Source organism: Centroberyx gerrardi, chromosome 10, assembly GCF_048128805.1.
Source record: "Centroberyx gerrardi isolate f3 chromosome 10, fCenGer3.hap1.cur.20231027, whole genome shotgun sequence".
Lineage (NCBI taxonomy): Eukaryota > Metazoa > Chordata > Actinopteri > Beryciformes > Berycidae > Centroberyx > Centroberyx gerrardi.
The window spans coordinates 13,300,180-13,322,026 of record NC_136006.1 but is presented as its reverse complement, the minus strand read 5'-3'; the positions used below and the strand labels follow the sequence as shown (position 1 = coordinate 13,322,026).

The window sequence follows — 21,847 nt, the reverse complement described above, 5'->3', positions numbered from 1 at the left end:
CAGACACATTATTGTATTCCCAAAAATGACACTTACTTTTTGTGGCCAGTTCTTTCAGGTGGGTTCTGCAGGGTGAACTGAGATTATCTGGAATGAAGAGGTCTTTGCAACCTGGCAGCAGAACTCTGCATAGAGAGAGGATAAGTTTGTTCATTATTCAAGTGAAAAATGATGAAAATGTACTGTATATAAAATTTACTGTATATTACCTATGTAAGTAAAATTTACATAAATACGTAAATGTCAAAATTGCCCAGAAAATAGTTTATATATTTTAGAATTTAACAGCATAGCATTGTACACTATACTCTAGCCACATAAGTTATTTTCCATATTTGTAGAATAAACCTAATGATTAAAAACCTACCTTGGAAATTCATTGCTATCAATGAAAGCAATGTCCTCCTCTTGATCTGTGAAAGATCTGAAAGTGCCATCACTGAGTGGAAGCAGTTGAAGACCCTGGAGTTCTCTGTATTTTCCATCACTCAAAATGTACTCCAAAAGAGAGAGTTTGTCCTCTTCAGAAATGCTATGCAAGCCAATTCTGCAGAGAACTTCCCTCAGGAAAGTTGGAGTCACATGTCTAAGGGTGTTGAGGTGTGGATAGGCCTCCTCTATAGCTCTTGCAATACAATCTGATAAAGTGACAAGGTTTTCTCCACACAAAACCAAAGTCCTTTTTATGGCGGCCAATATATCAGGGCTTGTCAAATCTTTACAGGGGAGCACAGCTTCTGATGGAGTGACAAACTTTCTTTCATCTGTGGCAAGAGAGAGGACAGCAACATTCTGTCCAAATAAGTGATGAAGGACATCCAATGCAACTGCATGCCATTTGTCTTTGTGTTGCACCTGGGTGATATCTGGCCAAAGATCATACACAGAGGAGACAGGGAGTGCAGAGTCTTTGCATAGTTTGATAGCATCTTGAAGGATCCTGAGGTAAGCCAGTGGGAGGACCTCTTTTATCAGCAATTCATTCCACAAGGCACCTTCGTCATATTTCTGGTCTTCCTCCTGCCACTTGATGTGTCTTCTGTTGTCTGTGAGGCCAAAGCATGCATTGACATAAACTGGGAGTCCAGTCTTGTTGGATTCATTGTTTGGGAGGGGGAGAAAGCAGCTCAATCTACTGTCAGTGCAGTCTCTCTTCTCACCACATGGGAATGCCAAGGCAACTTGAGGGAGAAAGCATAACTTCTTTGCAAGTGAATCCAGTTTTTCTATGTTTCCCTCTTTCATGCAGCATGTTGTCACGAGCCACTTCTCTGTTTCTTTGTGATCTTCTGAGGAGATGGTAATGAATTTGAAGCTTGTTGCGCCCTCAATGGTTGACTCATCTCCTGACTCCAAAACATCTGTGGAGCGTGTGCATGTCACTTCAAGTCTGACGTTGACAGAGTTGTCTGTGTTGATATGTATCAAGGACACAGAGGCCACATTTTTCAGGAACAGGAGGCTCAAGTCTGCATCTGCAATGAAGCTGTCAAAAAGCTGAACAACTTTATCAGAGTCATACAAATTATCTGAAATGTCTGACGCCTCATTGCGCAAGGGAAATCTGAAAAGCGTCCCACCAAAGTTTTGATCCTCTGTGATGACTTTTGACCATGTCTGTTCGCTTACAAGCGCAACTATATCTTGAAACGGTTGGAATTGATCATGCAAGGTCATCAAAGTTTCCTGGTCCTCTGTATCAGCCAAAGACCACTGAAAGCCTCCATCTCCTTTTCCAAATAGCTTCTCTTGGGGGTCTAGCACGCCAAGGTGCCCTGAACTGAATATAGATGGCACATCTGTGAAATAGATATTGTCCAGTTAATGGAATACTGGGACCTATAAAGATGAAATTAAAGTGGGACTATTAGGAATGTGTGTATATTAAGCGTGCATGGTTTCACCTGTTATGTGGTAAACAGAGTTGAAGCCGATCCCAAACCTCCCAACTTTGTTTGGGTCATTGCGCTTGACACTCCTCCCTGTAGCCTGAATGCCTTTCCAGTCATCATCAGTGAACATAGCATTGTTGTAGGCATAGAGAGCAGGACCTTCAAAAATAAAACAATTAGTGCTAAATGATATGGTTCTTATGACATTAGGTTTATACAACCATTTATTTTTTATTAATGTATAGCTGTCAAAATATAACATGTATGAATGATTTATTTTGAAACTGATGACTATCCATAGCCATAACATTGCTATTCTCTGAAAACCATACATACCTTGGTATTTTCCCAGTTCACCAGTCCAAAGGCTCTCAGTCCCATAACTTCTCTCATCATGGATGAAAATAACTTTTGTGGCTTCAGCATCATCTGCATTTTGGATCAGCTCCTGTTCAAACAATGAATGAATGAAATGATGAACCATTAGCAGACAAAGATAATACTTCCCCATTCCTTTGCACTAAATTTGGGCTACACTACTTGACATTGGGTAACAGAATATTCAGTGTTCCAACATATGGCTATTGTTTGAGCCAAAATGGCATAAACTCTTAAATTCAAATAATGTGCTAAGTAACACTAAATGAAGATTGAAAATAAATTTAAGCAGAATTAACACAAATTAAGTAGCAATGCTGGACATATTAAAAGAAGTGAACTTTCAAAATGTAGGTACATATGAACATGGCCTAAAAGCACAGCATAATGTTGTTAGTGCAACATGTATTACTTAGTCATTTTGAAAATATGGAAATGCTATTTTAAGTAATTATTATATTTCCATTGAGGAAAAAGAACTTTAATATGCAACCAGTGTTGTAAACGTGTATTGTACCCACCTTCAAAATTTGTCCACCATCCGGATATCGGCGTAGAACATCTTTCAGGTAGTCAATGAATGGTGGTGCTGTTGCCCCGAAAGAAGACCTAGACAGAGCAGCAGGATTACAGTGTATTAGAAACTTGAGTCAAAATTCAAAACAATACAGAGCATGTCATACTGAAGCAATCAGGGAGGTAGAACTGATCAGGGGTTCAGGATAGGGTTCGACCGACAAGTATAGGTTTTTGAAGGCTGACACTGATACTGTATTTTTACACTAAAGTAGTTATAGCCGATATTTTGTGCCAATGTTTAAAATCTTTAAATTTGCCCAAGTCAAAAGGTTTCTCCCCTACCTTTTCACCTGACCCTACTTTCCTAATATTAGCAGGTCCTAATAGTGTATTACTGTATTTTATAGTATTTTAGGAGCGGCTTGGGTCCTACTAGGTTAATGAGGGAGGGAGGTAGAATTGTTAAGTCTATAGTGATGTGGCAGCTAAATTGCCCACATTGAAGGGTGACTATGTGTTAAGTGCTTTACTTTAGAATAGTCAACAGATATAATAGTAGTGTTCAAAATATTCTCCAATCATATTAGGAATGCTTACAATACCTCCCATCACATAGCCTACCGTGTTTACCTGTGTTAATGGTTTAGTCCAATTAAAGTAGAGCCAAGGAAGGTATATAAGTCATTCTGACTTAGTAGGTTAACAGATTGCTGTGAGGCAGTGGAAATGTTTGAATGATTTAAGTTAATGTCTGAGTTTGTTAGTTGTAGTTAGGGATGGGCAGAACAAAGCAGACACACTGGAAGCAACCGGGTCAAAAAACCATGCATGCATGCATGTTATGAAGCATTTGACACCTGCCTCCTTAGCACCATCTTGTGGTCAATTGTTGTGATCACCTCTGCTAACCATCTGAGAGCAGTGAAACACTTTTCTGTACCTCCTACGAACATTTATTATGTGTTTATGTCATTGAACAAATAATGGAAATATGTGTAATGTATATGTGTGATTATTTCATGGCTTAATCTAACCCTCAAAATATGTAGGCCTACTCTCATTAAAAGCTGTGTGAGAGTAGTAGATGAAATGATTAATATAAGTAAAAATACCTCCCAATGTTAGACTTGATTACTTTCATCATTGGCCATGGAGAGAGGCCAATTGCACATATGATAAATTTTAATTATCAATGTGGTGATATAAAAACGTGACTACTTGTGATAGGAAATTTGGTCTAATTGATCATCATCATCAGACCTCTGCCTCATGACTCCCTTCTTCAATACACTTCATACATTTTTCCAATGCCAATTAGCCACTAGCACAAGCAGTGGTACAGGCAGTAACGTTACAGTCCAGTTTCATGCAAACAAAAAAAGGTGTTCAGTGTTTCCCACAGGAAATAAGTTGAAATTCGTTTTCAAAAAACATAGTTGAACAATTAAATTCAAAAACAAAATGTGCCAAGAAAATAAAATGTCATTGCAGGATTTACAGACTGTTTTTACATAGCTGTAAGGAATTTTCACATCATATCAGCAGTGAACAACATGACTGGCCAATATCCGATAATTTAAAAAAAGGCCAATATCCGTCTGATATATCAGCACAATGATATATCGATCTAACCCTAATTCAGACTGAATGTGGTACCACTTTGATGGTACCTGGTGCTGCCTGGTTTGGAAAGGAGGAATTGGGTGGACACATAACATACAGTGAACAGTGACAGGAAATATGGGAGAGAGAAAGGGATGACAATTGACAAAGGTCATGAGATAGATTCAAACCCATGATCTTCACAAGTATATGGGATGCGACTTTGCCCACTGAGCCGCTAGGAAACCCTATTCAAACTTTTTAAAATCAAAAAACAAGGCACTTGAGCTGCCTAATGTCCCATCATAATCACCATAATGTATTAAAAATAACCAGTTATGTTAATGAAGTCATTAATTAAGAAAATGTATGCATTAATTAGCAAATATTTGTATGTCATTATTCTTCTTATGTCTTCACATAACACATGGGTGGTATTACTATGATACTCTGTATCTTAAAGCATTATGGAGTCATAGTAGTTTCAAGTTCCTCATTAATATGCAAATTTATGCAGCAAGGTGTCACAAATTTAATCAGATCATCTTCGCTAGGGTGAACCTGTGTTGTAAGTATGAAGTTTCCATCAGGTATTGTTCTTGAGTTATTAAATATAAACAGTTATGCTAAGCAAATCAATTAAGCCAATGAATGTATTAATTAACATATTTCTATGTGTATGTCTATGTTCTTGTCTTCACATAATACATTGCTACTTCTGTGGATCAAAGCTATACAGAGTTTACCAGTGGAGCCTAATAATTCAGAGAAGGTCCAAAGTCATGTTGTGTGATATGTTTACTGGTAACTGCCAGAATTTGCAATGTACTCAGCTTGACATGTTTATGAAGACATCAGTGTGAGGAAGTGTGAGGAAGTTACCAAGACTTTGCTTCATCGCTCAGCTGTTGTCAAAATAGCCTATTGCTTAGAAGAATAGATGTTTATTGTCCTCAAAGAGGAAATTTGTTTCCACAGCCAGTACAGGTGAAACATAGATACACTGAAAACACCAATACAAGAAACATACATTTACAGCATAACATACAAAACATCAGGCATACAGTGAGCCCTCTTGCATGTGGCTGTCCTGTACATGCGGCCAGCCGGGAGCAGGACAAAGTGATGGTGAAGTGGATGGACTGGATCTGAGATTATTGTGGTGGCTTTGCGTCTAACTGTTTGAGGCTGTGTGAGGTGTTTTGAGGAGGATGTTCTTATTGGCGACAGAGAGGAGTGAGTAGAACAGACTAGGCCATAGCAGGATGGGCTCTATCATGCTGCGGTATAGGAGTAGTAGGCGGGGTTGTAGCTACATGGAGTGTTTTCAGAATGCTTTAGAAAGGGAAGCAAAATAAAAGGGTGAACTGAGGACAACATCATCAATGAAGATGCAGGTGAATGCAACTCACCGAGTTTTTCTTCGTGTCTTATTCATCTTTCCTGGGTAGGATCCTGTAAGAGAAAACCAACAAAACTGCTGTGACAAAAAGCTATAGATTGTACAACCAAGTTTTCTTATTACCTACACCAAAATAATGAATGAAGCACAAAAGTTGGCAGAGCAGTAATTCTAAGTTAATACGGAACTGTTCGGCCCATATCACATTCTAAAGGAGGCAGTTTTGATATAAAATATAAGGTTATAAATACATTAGGCCTACTAAATATTTTGTTTATATTTTGCTTGTAAAAAACAGTGTGTGGCCAGACGATGCTATTTTAATTAGAGCAGCCCAAGACTTATAACTGTAAGTTCAAGATTTATACAACTGTAACTCCAAAATATTTTCCAAACATAAGCCATAACTCTGAACCCCAGGGGTGGCGGCCTATGGAAACATTTTACGCAAGTCTAGGTAGGCCAAATGTTACTTAAATTGAAAGAAAAGCCTCAAGTCTAAACACACAGTCTGGTCATGCCCAGCTTTGATCGATTACAGGTATATGGTGTTCAAATTACTATCTGAAGCACTGGACATAGACCTGCAGCCCTGTGCTAAAATAGCCATTTTTGGTGTAACTGATCAGCCATTTTTAAATAAGCATAAAGACATCATAGCCTTTGCTTCATTATTGGCTCGCAGGAGAATTTTGTTACAGTGGAATTCTCCAAATCCCCCCAAGCCCTCGTTATGGATGAGCGACCTGATGCTGTTTCTGAAGTTGGAGAAAATAAAATATGCACTAAGAGGGTCTAGAAGCAAATTTTATTCCATATGGGATCCAGTGCTTTCATATCAAACTTAAGACTCTACCTGGCAACCATGATGAAACTCGCCCCTTGAACAATACTGGTAGGTACTCTCGGCCTTTACCCAGCTTAGAATGTAGTGAAATGATAGATGTCAGCCATTCTGTATGCCCCGTCAATTTATTCCCTTTATGATTATGATTATTTCTGTATTCATTTATTTTTTATAATGTCTTTATAATACTTTTTTTTAGAATTATTGTAATAATTTCATATATTGTTCCCTCTTATAGGTTCTTTGTTTTTTTCCCCTTGGGGTGCAGGGATAAGGAGGGAGGGAAGGAAGGAGTGGGTGGGATGTCTAGTTGGGTGGACGGGAGATGGGGTGGGGAGGAGGGGGGGGGGGGGGGGGATGAGAAATTGAATTTTTGGGTTAATAGTAGCCTAACTGTAATAATTGTAACTGTATGATTGATGTCTGTACCCTTGCCACAACCTTCAATAAAAAAAAAAAGAAAATGTAAAAAAGTATGAAAACACACACACACACTCACTCACTCACAGAAGCTCAAATATGCCCACTTAGCACTTAGTTAATTTCACTATAAATCCTATAAATACTTTGTTATTGTATTGCCAGCCAATCAAACTATCAATCAATTAATCAATGAATCATCATTGCCACTATAGCTTACCTACTTAGATACAACTAATAACTTATTTATTTAGAGTTGCTGATACAGATCCTAATAATAATGATATACAGTTGTAAATACCTCAGTCATGGTAGCCGATAAGATTCATATTCCTTCTTGCTGTCAGTTTGCACTTTGCAGTCAGCTGTCGGAGAGAACTGTTGCTGCTGCCCGCGGTCTTATATTGTCCTGCCCAACCCTGATATCGCATTTTGTGTTTCGTTTCATCAATAATTTCCTGGTCACTGCTATAATGACACTTAAAATTCACAAGAAACGAAACTTAGGAGGCAAGAAGCAACCAGGCAAAGCAGTGGTGCGTTTCCTGTGGTTTTACACATGAAACGAAACAACTGGGAGTATAGAAAACCCTTACTGTACTTTCTGACTTAATATCCTGTGAAAGGAAGTTGATTCCTAGTGAAAATATGAATCCATACTAAGTCTTTATCAAATCCAATAGTCGCCGGAAAGGCACTGTAGTAGGCTAATCTTATAGTAAGCATTACTGTACAGATATTACAGCAAAACTGTAAGCCTCTAAAGGAATATTATAGTGATATACTATAGGAGATGAATACCAAAAATACAGTAAGGTCACTGTAAATTCACTGTTGAGTACCACACACATGTATAAGTCCCTATAGGAATATTATAGGAATAGTATGGTGATTTTTCGTCAGGGATAATAGGCTTTAGCCGATTTAGATACTTTAGTATTTTCCCCATGGTTTCTGTCATAAGTTGTTTACGCCTATGACCGCTGATCTTAACACTAACAGTGATATTAAAAGATTATAAAGGCTACAGTTATTCCGCCGCTCGCTAGATGATGCTGTGTCCGATGCTCGCAGAGGCTGCTGGATGATCTTTCCTCAGCAAAATAACCGGGTAGGTTTTTTGCAGGAAAGCCGCAAGAGATGAAACACGGCGTATAATTACGATCCAACAACTGCCTGGTGTGTTACCTGTGCTCTCGAGATGAGCCTGCAAGATGACATTTCCCACCATTATATGCGCATTTTCTTTTGAACAATGAACTCGGTATGTAAACCTTTGTTTATGTGCTGTTACACTGTCGCGTCCTCGAAGATCCACCTCTTTTTTTCGACTCAGGCTTATAGGCGAGGCCTGCAGTTGTCGACTCTCGCATGATATTCTATAATCAGTCAGTTCGCATGTTGCATGCTTGGCGTCGACGCCCTGTTTGTTGTCGCCAGTGTTTAGATAGATTCAATGCTTTTTGAGAAAACTGCACGTAGTCCGAGCCGGTCTGGCACATTCCCATCGTGCCATTGTAAGATGTAGGCTCAGTATCGGTGGTGTGTTAGTGATCGAGGAAATTGGCTTGCAAATGAGATATGGTAGATACACTGTGACACCACCTTGCTATTTATTTCAGTGTTGATAAGACTGGTAGATGGGTAGGTATAATGTAACATGGGGGTGGGTACAGTTTGTAGCCTATCTGTGTATCCTCAACTGCACCACTGCACAATATGTATGACACATCACCAAGCTTTTAATGTGTTTGCTATTTGCAGATACGGATGTCCCTATGATGTGTCAAGGAAAGAAAACCCCTCCTCTCCCACTATGGTTGTAGATAGCATCATGCTGGATAAAACCAGTGATAAAGGGGAGCAGAGTGGGCGGTGCTCAGACTGTGGGTGCAGCTTCAGCACACCTCAGCCGGACTCTGAGACGCCTCTTCCCAGCTCTCGGTCTTCAGCTCTCCCTAGACAACGGCGTTTACACAAAACGGAGAAGCCCTCCAAATGCCCAACCTGCGAGGCGCGCCTTGCTCTCCCCAACGGTCGGCGGCCGCACAGGCGCATCCGCCCCGACCCTCACAGCTGCCCTCTGTGCACCAAGACCTTCATCTCCTCCGCCCACCTGGCCCTTCACCTGGCCTCTCACGGCAAGGAGAGGAAGTACAGGTGTGGGATCTGCGGCAAGTACTTCCACCAGTCCTCCCACCTGATGGCGCACAAGATGATCCACAGTGGGGACAGGCCGTTTAAATGCCCAGAGTGCGGAAAGACCTTCGGCCGCGCCTCGCATCTGAAGACCCACCGTCGGCTCCACACAGGCGAGAAGCCCTTCAAGTGCACCTACTGCGAGAAGGCTTTCACCCAGAAGGCCGGGCTCATCGCGCACGTTCGCCTGCACACGGGGGAGCGGCCCTACAAGTGTGAGCAGTGCGGTGACACCTTCCGCTCCCTGTCGCACCTGCTCTCCCATAAGGCTCAAGAGTCTTCTGAGCGGGCCAAGTCGGTGTCTGCATCAGCGCCGAACCAGCAGCAGAAGACACAGGCCAGCCTGGAGGATCTGAAGTGCGGCGTCTGCTGCCGTACCTTTGTGCGGTCGTCGTACATACGGCTGTGCATACGCCTCAACAAAGGGCAGCGGCCTTATCACTGCAAAGTATGCAACAAAACGTTTGTCAAGATTGATACCTTTGTGAACCACTGTGATAAACACTTGAGGCAGAAAAAGGTTAAAAGTGAGGAGGTTAAGGAGAAAGTTGTTAAGCCTCCCTTGTTTGTGCCACTCTCCAGGCCGCCATCCCCTCTGTCCTCATCTACTCCTGTCCTCTCCGAAGTCAACACACGCTCCAGAGCAAAAGCCAAGAGTAAAATGGAGGCATGACCAAGAAGAGTGCATCAGCTAATCTAACAGTTGCTCTTTCACTAGTAAATGTGCCATCGCCACATTGTACAGATGATAAACTATTACAGTTCTGCTACAGCACCATTTAATAGAGCAAATGGTGAGAGAAAAACATACATGTTTACCAACCTTATTTATAGGAAATCAAGATGACAAGAACACAGGGGAAATTTGCATTATACTTGAGTAACTCCCCAAAATACTGTCACTGATTTATATAAACATGGGTTTATTAATTGTATGGTTCATTCTTTTGCTTTGAGTCATTACATGTAATTTTCTTTGCAGTTATTAGAATTAACAATGATTATGCTCATAGTGCAATTTTTAGGTCTTAAGGCAAATTATATTAACATTTCTGACAGTAGCCTGCCACAGGTGCACTTTGTTTATTTACTTATCTTTCAAGATGTAATCGAAAACTACAGTATCTCTAATGTTGATCATAATTTCTGGTTAATCATAACAAAATTTATTTAAATCCATAGAAGCCTATTGGTTATGTAGAGGGCAAGAACAAATTCAAAATAAGAGGCGTATTGTAAAACAATATGAACATTAAATTAAAATAAACATTAAAACATAGTATGGAAAAAAACTGTTTGGTTTCCATTTCCAACCTTTGCCAAAGCATTTTCAACACATTGAGACAAAGTAGCAATCAGTGGAAGGTCCTAGTATTGCTCCACAGTCCATCCTCTCCCAAGTATGTAACTCTCCTTTATTGTTAATCTGCTGTTGTCACACTGGTTGGTGTTGGTGTGCTGTATCACCTGGACCTGTATTTATGAGGCTTACCCTCGTAAGACTACATATTCTACAACGTGAGGCTCCTTTGACCATCACATTCATTATGATATGAAAGTCAGTCACAGCTGGAGGGTGACTTTGACTCTGATGAAGACACAATAGCTGTTGAAATGTTAGTCTGTTTGCACAATAGAGGCTGCAAGTTGATTAGTGTGCTCCAGTTTCTCTCCTGTCTCAGTCAACAGTGGCTGTATCAGACTGTGTTTGCTGCTCACCCCCACCACCGATGGAGATGGAGATGCGTTGTCACCTCCACATGGGGAAACTCTTTGTCTCAACCTGTGGACAGACAGAAACAGACAAAGTAAACAAATGTAAGGACACTGTTCAGGCATTGAAGATTAAGCTGGGACTTTTGGGAAGCTACCGAATTGTACATAACTGAGCCACACTGTATGCATGGTCAAAATGTAATCAAAATTCTATACAAATAATAAAAAACATATACTGTATATACCTTATGTTTACAGATGTAGTCAATGAATCACTCAATTGAAGACAGTATAAAGTGAGGATAGGATGCTTGCCTGGCAGTTGTCTGTTCCCTCTGTGCTGCTGTTAACGCTCCATTGCAGGGTAACGGTCATATGGCGTCTCCAGACGGGGTTCCTGCTCAGAAGAACAGTCCCACTGATTGAGTCTCCAGCACGCACACTGACTGGCCTGTCTAGCATGAACAGAGTCTGCTTCCAGTGGGTCGGCCTGCGGAGACAAAGGTCTAATTAAGATTTCAAGTCCTTATTGTCCCACCAGGGATTGGTGGGACTGGTTGCAGCCAGGGGAAATATACAATAATTATTATAAATATAAAACATTGCAAACATTTTCACACCAACAAAAAACAATTAAAATGCGTCACATAACACACAACGGGTCACAACCGAACATGTACAGGAAATCATTTCAAATGGATAGAAAGTTGTGCAAAATATCACATAGGCAAAAAAATGCAAAGATTAGTATGCATTGCATCTATATGACAATTTTTGGTTGAAAGTGTCACTCAACCAATGGAATTAATATCAAATTTAATGTATAGAGGAAGAAAATAAAGACTTTCCAACAAATAAGCATTTAAGTCTCAAATTTTGATGCGTTTGCATATGATTATTTGCTGACCATAACATAAAAAGTTGTTCAAACATTGGTTGTAAAGACCATAGTGTTTGTCCGTCTTGGAAGTTTCAGTGCTCAATGATTCTGAGCATCTTAATTATATGTGTTGGCTGTTAAAATATTGTTTTAAGGGCTCTGAAGCACCGCTGTCAGTGAACAAGCCTGCCCTCTTCATGATGCAACCACACAACACAGTGAAATATTTAATGTCTTTTTTACTCAGAGTTAGGTCCAGTGTTCAGTTCCACTGTTGCACCCCCCGTCTCCAGACTCTCGAAATGAACAGTGAACCAGGCAGTGAATCCATGGAAAGAACCAGACTTCTCCACGTGAAACTGAAACTGGCCCTTTATTTCCTGAGAAATGAAACAGCATTCCAACAGTTACTATTCATTATGCTTGTGTGGGGAGGGGCAACGGCAAAGAATGAATGGAGTAAAAACAAGAGTTCAATATCACATAACCTACATTCACGGACACCCAGTACCTCTAAGTCTTTGACCTGCAGAGTGTACATGTCCAGGGAGATGACATCACAGGGGGCGGAGAGGCAGTCATCAGGCTGAATCATGTGGCTGAACTTGGGCTTGGTGAAGAACTCCTGCTGGGCCAGCGGCCTGCAGAGATTAAGATATAAGATGAAAGTTTATTGATCCCTGGGAAAAACACAAATAGAATAGAAGCACACAACAGAATAAACAACAATAAAAACAGAAAAAAACATATAAAAACCACAAAGGAATAAAGAGAATGTAAACAATTGTGGGTTTCTATGAATGTACGTCAGAGTCATTTTGAGGGGGAGGAGTGTGGATTACTAACATGTATGGACTGAGTTACAATTGTTATTGCATTTACTCACAGTTGTTACCAGAAGTCACTACTGCTTACTTAAACATGGCTTACTAAATTAGAATTATTTGCTATATGTATAAACATAATGTAATAAAACATTTAAACTATCAGTATGTATACAATATAAAATAATGGAACCATTATGAAAAACAATGAGAGAGATACGAAGCGAGTATGTGAATTTACAGCAATGTATATGGTGTGAAAATGTGCATGGTATTCACATATACTAGTCTACAGGTGGCCATGGCATGTAGACTTGCATTGTAAACACAGCATTCAAAGTATACTCATGACTTGCATATGCTTCACTTTGTGCAAGTGTGGTACCTGAGCAACTTTCTCGAATTTGGTGTTTGTATTCAACATATTATTACACATGGACAATTTGAGTTTAATTGTACCCCGATTTTACTGTCAACAGTGTTTCACTAATGTGGTTCCAATACCTGTGGCTTCATCTCTGACTATCACACATACTATCATCCCTCCAAATGTGAAACAAAACACCAGTTGTACGCATTCCAGGACGCAGCGTCAACACCTAACATCCACCTGTCACATTTAATACTAGAACCACACATTTGAACTCAAAATCATTTACAATTTCTGCTAAAAATACAATGTACTATTCTGATATTGTTGTGATAAGTTTACATACAAAAGAGAGGAGAGAGTGCACTGTGCAGCTGACCGATGGGCCTTACTGAAGAGGGGTGAAGTCCAGGCCGTAGGGCCGCTCCCAGAAGGCCATCTTCTCTGCGTAGTAGCTATGGGCCTGACATGGGACCAGGGTGAGAGCAGCAGAGGAGGGCCACATCACCCCCCCTTCCCTCAGCCAGCGGTCCCTGGCCAGCAGGACCGACTCCACCATGAACTCAAACTAGGGCAGAGGGAGGGGAAGAAGCAGAGAGACAAAGATGAAGTGATTCTTATATTCATACCTGACTAGGGCTGCAAGTGATGGAAACCAATAATACTATAATATTGTAATGAAGCATTTACAGCAGACCCACTAAAGTCTTTCAAACAATAACCAGTTCAAGTAAACAGAGAGTTGAGACATTACCTTGTACCAGTAATCAGAGGCTTAGGGGCAATGCCTTCTGAAGTCTCATATTTCTGTAAATTGTGTTAGAGTATCCAAAAAAAGAGCGACACAGATGTTATTAGTATTAGCAGTAGTATTAGTATCAGTATTTTTATTATTACCAGCAGGCAGTTGCCCATCCATTCAGACACCAGGACATCCACCTTGTCCGGCAGGTCTAGCTCCTCCGCTCGGCCCTGCAGCACGGTGACCACCGCCTCACAGCCGTTCTGCTTCACCAGCTGTCTGGTGTAGTCCGCCATGGAGCTCGCCTCCACTGCATACACCTACAATACCACAGAAGAGAGCATATGTATACCATGCAGAGTTGTTCTGCAGTGAGCTGCATTCAAAGTGATATCAAAGCGATAGTCCTTGTCCACTAGATGGGAGTGTAGGCATTGTAATGTTCAATATACAGTATATAACTGACCTGTATAGTTTGGTGTTTTACACAGAGAACTTGCCCTAACTGATTTCTCTGGATTACCTCACTAGGCATTTTATCTGGGATTTTTGTTGTGATTTGAGATGTTATCCACATTCGAATGTTACTTTAAGCTTTTGTGGTGTTATTTGTATTTTAAACATTAACATTTGGGGGTTAAATATTTAAAAAGATAGAAAGTAAATAACAGTTTTGCCAGATGGGATGTCAAATCTTTGATGCTCAATATCTCAGAATTGTACTCAAACCCAGACAGAGTTTTAAATTCCAAGCTCATGAAAAAACACAATAACAAACACGTGTGTGTGTGTGTGTGTGTGTGTTAGCTGCAAGGATGGAAAGCTCCAGTTCTTTTCCACACTGATTTACGTAGTATGTGTTTGAAAATCAAGAATAAAAATTCAATGGACATAGCAGATAACAAATTTGTTAAAATTTGAATCATGGGATAGCGAGCAGCAAAATGTTTTGTTTCTTTTAGTTTCTTCCCTAAAATGTGTACTTAAGTGGAATTTATTACATTATGTGAACCAAATGCCCTAAAATGGGATGGGACCTGAACCACGGTCCTATAAGGCAGTGGGTCTCAACCTGGGGAACGCAAGATGATTTATGGGATAGGAAAAAAAAAATGTTTCTTGTGAAATACTGAATAGTTTTCAGTCTTATAGGCCTCCCCTGACAATCAAATTAAATAACCTGATAAGGGAAAATCTTTGATCTTTGGTTGAACTTTGGTTGAACATATGCAGCCTGTGATGGGTCATCACTTCACTTAAAAGAGTCACAGGGCAAAAAGGTTGTGTGTGAGAGTTTGAGTGCGAGCCATGCTGTTGGCATTACCACTGAGGGTTGAGCCAGTCGGGCACAGAACAGGCTGATGATGCCAGTCCCACAGCCGAGGTCCATCAGCACCTTGTCCCTCAGAGAGGAGCTGTTGTTGAGGATGACCTGCCGGTAAGCCTCGGTGCGGCTCCTGTCCGACAGCATCTCCAGGTGAAGCCTCTGTATCATAAACACACAGTGAGTCATATGATTTACTGCGGTAAACTCAGAATAGTAGAGTATTTTAACATGTGACAAGGCATGGTTTGTTTGTTTGGATCAGCGTTGGGGTCAATTCAAGAATGAACTCATCAATTCCAACTCAACTGAGGAATTGGAATTGATGAGTTCATTGGAGTTCAATTGGAATTTGAAAAAACCTACAGGAAACAAAACTGGCATTGAATTGGAATTTCAGGAAGTTGAATTTAATTCAATGACGGTCTGTGAAATTCCATGTTTTTTTTTCTTACCATATATCTGAGATTACACATAGCCTAGTGTTATATATTATCAATACTGAATATCATAAAATGTTAAAAGGGACCTTTCGGGTGATATTTGATGCATAACATGTAATTGTAATACATAGGCCTAAATTAAGATTGAATGTATTTGATTTGATTCATAATGTTTAGCAAGTCAAGACAACCTCTCTTAGAAGTGGAATTTCATGGAATTTAATGGAATTAAATTATTTTTCCTGTCATTCCAATTAAATTCCAATTCTGTTTCCTTAGAGCTGTTTGCAATTCCGATTCTAATTCCAACTCCAGAATTTACCATGCATTCTCAATTCAATTCATGAATGGCCCCAACCCTGGTTTGGACTGATTGTTCGAGGTTTTCTAACCAGTGTCCCATAGCTGCCGAAGTACTCCTCATCCTGCCACGGGTCCTCCAAGGAGGCGTCGTCCTCCTCAGCACCTTGGTGCAGGAAACTGGCAGGAACATAGCCGAACACGCCCTGCAGCTCTGCCCACCACCACTCAGAGGAAGTCCTAGCGTGCACCAGCAGACGGTCCCCGGTGCTGAAACTGAGCTGCGTGACAGAGAGCCGTGATTAGTAATAGTACCCAGACTTTTAACCTTTCAACCAAAGTGTGTAGTTATTAGTAGAGGCGTGTTTAGGTCACTTTTACCTGGTCGCTGTCGCTGCCGGTGAAGTCAGACAGTCCAAAAAATTCTTCAGGAGATGAATCATCCTCATCTTCTTTTTCTGTCTGCATCACTGATGCTGGTTGATTTGACTGGCCTGCTGTTTTTCTTCCAGTGAAAGGAGCTAGCGTAGTGTTTCTGTAAGGAAACTAATGCTGCAAGATAAGCGGTCAAAAATTCAAAACACTTCAGCTGGCGTGTGTGAAATAATACTTCCTGGTTTTGACGTCAGACAAAGCCTGCTTTCAAGTGCTGTCGGAAATACCGTAATTATGAGTAAAGCGCACATGAACAACCCAAAAAAGTGATAAATACGACTGGTAGAAAGTCGAAATTTTTGAGTTGCCAAGATGTGACGTTTACGGAGCGGAGAGCATATGCCATGTCAACAACTGATAGTAACAATGATGTAATGTATTACTATATTTTATTGTCTGGCATCCCATTAAAATAGCAAGTATTGTTGTTTCTTTTTGTACTCTTTGTGTAACTTTTATTTGTCACGCATTTTTGTTTTTAATAAATTAAGACATCAATTACATGCCTGACATGGATTTTCTCCTCTTCATTTTGCCACCACGGCACAAAGTAGTTCTGCGCCGCTTGATTCCTAAAGTGAAACATCAGCCTCCAAAAAAACTACTTTTTTTATGGTGTCCGTTTTGTTATTATTTCCAACGAAAAAAAACACTTGAATGCGTGACAGGTTGACTTCCAATCTCGGAAAAAGGAACTTACGAGGAGCACTTAAAGGCAGCATTACACTCTCGAATTAGAATGGCTAGAAATGACTTCTATTCACATCAACGTTTTTCTGTTGTACAAATGACTACATGTAAATCATTTGACACCCAGAAAGATGATGCCTAAATATAAATAACCTCATCTCTCTGTGCATCCCAGTGGCTCTTGTGTTGAACATTCAGCTTACATGGTTATGCACGCGGCGTTTACGTTTTGATAACGCAAATAAAAGTATATGGATGCAATCAAAAAGATAACATGAAATATCTGGAAGCTCCTTTTCTATCCATTCAAATTCGATGACTCAAACTAAGGAGGAGCAGTTTTATTTACTCAGAGATTTGTCATTTCAGAAAGGCCATCTATGACTCAAACTAACGAGGAGTTTTAAGTCAAGGATTTGGTATTTCAGACGGGATACAAATCCTTAATGTTCTCCAGTGTTTTGTTTGGGTCTCAGGAATGGCACCCATAGGTGACTATCCTGAAAATAGTCTCACCCACTGGTGTAACCTAAAATCTCCTGTTGCTCCGCTTCATGATATGACACACATGGTCCCACTAGTCCTTTTTCTTTACTCCTTACTTATTTCTGTTTATAAATACTAACCACTTATTTTAAATTTGATAGGTTGAGAAAGTAGCAAAAGGCTTCTTTTCCATGTACAGGTCCTGTAGTTCAACAACACATTTTTAAATGAGCCCTAAAGTAACAGTATTTGCACATGAGCAAGATACTTCAGCACTTCCTGTGTTGACTGTTTCTCGTTGAAAATAAAGAAACTGTAAAAAAGAAGAATTAGGCTCCATGTATTGCAAAAATATTACAAAATATTTATTTTCACGGCAAATTAATTCAGCAAAGAACAAATTATATAACAACATAACTCCATGAAGCACATACAGTTGAAGCAGGTTCACGTCTTAAATTCTTCATGCCATCCTATGTTTGTCCAAGAGCAGAGTCTCATCTTTGCATTTCTTTCTTCACCTCAGTAAGAGTGTAAATATTTACTTCATTCTTCTCTTGAGGGAACGGGAATTTTCGGGAACACGCCACAGATGGTTTCAGCTGTCTTTCCTCTTCGACTTGAGGAAGGGCTGGTGGAGCACATCATAGAGACGCCTTGCCTGCAAGCACAAAATGTCAACATATTAGTTAAAAAATGTCTTACCTACCTTCTGTATCTTTACTTGTTGCACATACTGTATTTTTCCCTCTCACTTTTTGTGGTCCGAGGCCTGGACAGAGAACCAGGTCTTCTTTAGAGGCACTGATGATTCCTTCTACAGACTGTAAATAAAAAAGACAAAAGTCATTATCTCTGCCTTTCGACCGCACCATTCCCTCCGAAAACATCACCAAATCAGACTAGCAGCAGCATGAGAAGATTAATTCAAAAATGAAGAAAGAAAAGCCAGCACTCATAATGTCCTTTTGTCTTATAATTGAATGGGCAGCTATAGAGCACAAACGACGGATGCGTTTCAGCAATAAGCCATCATCACCGTGCACCTAAGGAGGATTTTTTGATCGAGTTGTGCTCGCACTTGGCGGAGTTTGGACAAGATTAATTCAAAACGCATCATGAAATCAACCTGCTGACAACGGCCTGTTCATATGCACTGATAATAGTATAACAACAATCTGAAGATGTATTCAGGCTGTGACGGCAGCAGCTGATGGGCTGCAAATAATACTGTTGTTTTCAGTGACACTTACTGAGAAGGTGGACAGGAGGGTAATAGCATCTGTCTTGTTGACGGACTTCACAGTGGTCAGGCAGTCCGTCACCTTCAGACAAAAGTAGGACTCCCATCAGTATTGCAATGTAAAATGGCTAAAAAATCATTGCAAGATTTCGGCAATACATTGGTTGCGGATTATTTTCCATGTCATTTTCTTTATCTGACTTCATTATACACAGTTGGTCCTCCTCATTTTGAAAATATGTGGGTTTCACATTAGTAATAATTAAAAACAAACAACCGTGGACTTTACTGTCTTGGCGTTGTGTGTAACTACAGTTTGCAATCCAAACCTTGGACAGATAGTCTTTCTCAACTTGCTCCTTCAGAAGGTCGGCTGGTTTCTTCTCATAGGACTTGTATGTTTCCAGATAACGACCTGCCTCCTCTGAACTGTCAATTCAACATGAGGAAACGTATTAGGAACATTACAATGAGACGGTTGTAGTGGTGCAACTAGTCTTTTACTGTCCCATAACAAACAAGGAATATATGGCTTCATCTCCTGACATTTCCACCTTAGATGCTTTTCAGGTGGCAAGGTCAGGATCATCTGCACATCTGGAAGCTAACATATTTGAAACTGTTTTCCCAATATATTATTTTACAAATCTGTCTCGTATAGCAAATCGATCAGTCTTCAGTGAGACAATCTATTGCAGGTTTTACCTCCAGGCCAAGATGAGAGTGCAGTCAGCCATGATGCAAATGCGAGCCAGCTCCTTCAGGGAATGATGAGGATCTTTCTGCAATGTAAAACCAATTATCCATTTAAATATATATCATAAATGATTGAGACATATACATGAATTCCTAGCGCCTCAAAAATGGAACTTGTGAAGTGTAAAGATGTGCTGCAAAGCTTGATGACTTAAGTGTCTTAAAGGAACTAAAACACTACTGTTCACAAAACTGTCACTTTCAGATGTAGGACTCTGACAATGCTGGTGGATTTATAAATCAATGTTAATTGATTTATAAGTAACATTGTGATTATTAAACTTTTTTTTTTTTACTCACCACATCTACTTGTACCAGCAACACTCGGAGGGTGAAGGTCTGTCCAAGCTGCTTGAGGCGATCGTGGATGTAGTTGGGGTTGAGGTTGTGGTAGCGCAGACTAAATGCCCGGGTCAAAACCAATGTCAACGTATAACAAAAAACAACAAAATAAGAAAAAAAATAATATATATATATATATATATATATATATACTGTATGTATAGCTACTTTTGTACTATCAGATGATCAAATATCAGGACAAATAGTAATGCTCATCAATAAATGCTATTAGGCTCATGTACACCTGGGAGAAAGATGTATGCAAGAAAGCACACATGGTATTCACTCCTCTATGTGCACTGGCAAACACCTCTCTCTCTCTCACACACACACACACACACACACACACACACACACACACAAACACAGACACACACACACACACACACTGCTAAGGGGCCACAAAATACAGACCTGAGGAAGAGAGCACAGGTTGTCTGTCCCAGGACGTAGTCTGGTACAACTTCTCCAAACTCCCATGGGACACTCCTCACAAACTTCAGAATGGGATTTCCCCTCTGAATGGGTGTTGACAAATATGTTAATAAGTGATACTTGTCATCATGCAAGGCAACTATCAGGCCTGAAAAACTATTTCAAGCTAGACAGAGCATGACCCCCCAAGGGGAGCACTAAAAAAGAAAATGACCCAATAATTTTAGTGATTTCATGCACAAACCTGGCTGTCCCTGCAGGTGCCTGAGTCAAACGGCATAACACATACAGTTATATTTTCACACATACCTGTCGGGGACTGACGATAATGCTGCTCCCTGACCCCACCGGTTTAGGACCCAGGTTGAGGCCTGGCTCTGACCTTTGACCTTCTACCTGTTTTTGGTCAGCACCAGTGATCTGTGTCTCCTCTCTCTTCTTAGCTCCTAAAGGTCCACTCTCCCCACCATCAGTCCCTTTAGCCCTGTCCTGAGTGGTTACGCATCCATCCAGTGCAGAGGCTACTGAGTCAGGTCCACTTTGCACTTGTGTATTTGCACTGTTGACTCCAGCACCTTCAGCCGGGATCAGTGTGGAGCTGCACTCTCTCTGAGGAGCGGAGGAACCTGAGGAACTCTGCACTTGTGGAGCAGGCACATGGCTTTTACTCTGGACGATATATTGTGCGTATGACAAGGGCTGTCCTGTAGACTGAGGAGCAGGGTTTTCTGAAGATGCAGATGTGGCTGAGACACTCTGTCCACCCTTGGATGTGGACTGAAACTGAGGCTTTAGCTGGAATGGAATGACATGAAAATTGTGTCTAAGAATTGCCATCTTCAACAGGAAAAACTATCACTCTTACCCAGTTTTGGCAAACTATCCTTAACATAGTCTGACAGCTAGATTGAAAAGCTTGTGATACAAATAACATAGTAAAAACCACAGAAATAAAATGGTTAGAACGGTCATCCCCATTCAAATCAACGTTCCATTCTATCTCTGTGGTAAAAAACGTCTAGGAGAAAACACAAATTCGAACAGTTGCCACGGTAACGTTAACGTTAGCAAGCTAATTCGTTGCCTTATACAGTCTGGTAAAGCTACCAACCGGTGTTCTTTCTTTGGTGAAAGCAGAGTCGTCCAAGTTGATGTTAAATCTCTTCTTCTCCATACCTCAATTTATTAAGACTTTCAAGTATAGGCATGTCATTAGTTGGGAGTTGGGCCAGTTGTGCACAAGTTCTCACAACATTATGAAACGCTCCTTGAGAACAATGAAGCAGGCGTAGACATTGATAGCAGAATAATCGATGTCTGAAAACACATTTCCCGCCAATGGAGGGCGCAAGTGCTCATCTATTCAAAATCAACGAATCAGGCCGTGGATATAACCTGAATGGAGGTATTATATATTTTAAATCCATATAATCCGACTCTCTCCATCTCTCTATATATCTTTTCTTTCTAAAAAGAAGAAAAACTCTTTTATTTTCTTCTCTCCTCTCACTATCTTGCTCCTCTTTACAGAAAAAATATCTTAAGTTCATCGTTCAATATCAATATGTGTTAAGTGTCATTTTGTCGAACGAAGTGTCTTCC

The 21,847-nt window shown here is 40.4% G+C and overlaps 4 protein-coding genes across 5 annotated transcripts in view; 1 reads left to right on the top strand and 3 right to left on the bottom strand.

The window, feature by feature from the left end:
- LOC139915827 (sacsin-like) overlaps positions 1-7,447 on the bottom strand; it is a 33,219-nt gene extending 25,772 nt beyond the window's left edge. For both annotated transcript variants that reach the window (XM_078285880.1, XM_078285879.1), the window contains exons 1-7: positions 7,362-7,447; positions 5,804-5,846; positions 2,792-2,879; positions 2,229-2,340; positions 1,905-2,051; positions 368-1,799; positions 37-125 (exon numbers count right to left, since the gene is read on the bottom strand). In XM_078285880.1, the coding sequence (XP_078142006.1) occupies positions 37-125; positions 368-1,799; positions 1,905-2,051; positions 2,229-2,340; positions 2,792-2,879; positions 5,804-5,829 (1,894 nt within the window). In that variant the 5' untranslated portion in view covers positions 5,830-5,846; positions 7,362-7,447. The remainder of the gene's footprint in view (positions 1-36; positions 126-367; positions 1,800-1,904; positions 2,052-2,228; positions 2,341-2,791; positions 2,880-5,803; positions 5,847-7,361) is intronic.
- Positions 7,448-8,182: 735 nt separating this feature from the next.
- On the top strand, positions 8,183-10,199 carry LOC139915817 (uncharacterized). The gene is made up of 2 exons (XM_071904531.2): positions 8,183-8,324; positions 8,825-10,199. Exon 2 carries the CDS (start codon positions 8,877-8,879, stop codon positions 9,930-9,932), a length of 1,056 nt encoding a protein of 351 aa, XP_071760632.1. The 5' UTR covers positions 8,183-8,324; positions 8,825-8,876; the 3' UTR covers positions 9,933-10,199.
- Positions 10,200-10,905: 706 nt separating this feature from the next.
- On the bottom strand, positions 10,906-16,462 carry prmt2 (protein arginine methyltransferase 2). The gene is made up of 9 exons (XM_071904530.2): positions 16,240-16,462; positions 15,951-16,139; positions 15,116-15,277; positions 13,947-14,111; positions 13,442-13,617; positions 12,367-12,496; positions 12,099-12,235; positions 11,291-11,465; positions 10,906-11,042 (listed from the first exon to the last, which is right to left on the bottom strand). The coding sequence occupies exons 1-9, from the start codon at positions 16,324-16,326 to the stop codon at positions 11,010-11,012; spliced, it is 1,254 nt and encodes a 417-aa protein (XP_071760631.1). The 5' UTR covers positions 16,327-16,462; the 3' UTR covers positions 10,906-11,009.
- A 1,385-nt stretch (positions 16,463-17,847) lies between these two features.
- ercc1 (excision repair cross-complementation group 1) lies at positions 17,848-21,502 on the bottom strand. The gene is made up of 9 exons (XM_071904542.1): positions 21,357-21,502; positions 20,555-21,040; positions 20,225-20,328; positions 19,769-19,868; positions 19,418-19,494; positions 19,042-19,141; positions 18,723-18,794; positions 18,225-18,293; positions 17,848-18,130 (listed from the first exon to the last, which is right to left on the bottom strand). The coding sequence occupies exons 1-9, from the start codon at positions 21,417-21,419 to the stop codon at positions 18,068-18,070; spliced, it is 1,134 nt and encodes a 377-aa protein (XP_071760643.1). The 5' UTR covers positions 21,420-21,502; the 3' UTR covers positions 17,848-18,067.
- Between the last annotated feature and the right edge of the window lie 345 nt (positions 21,503-21,847).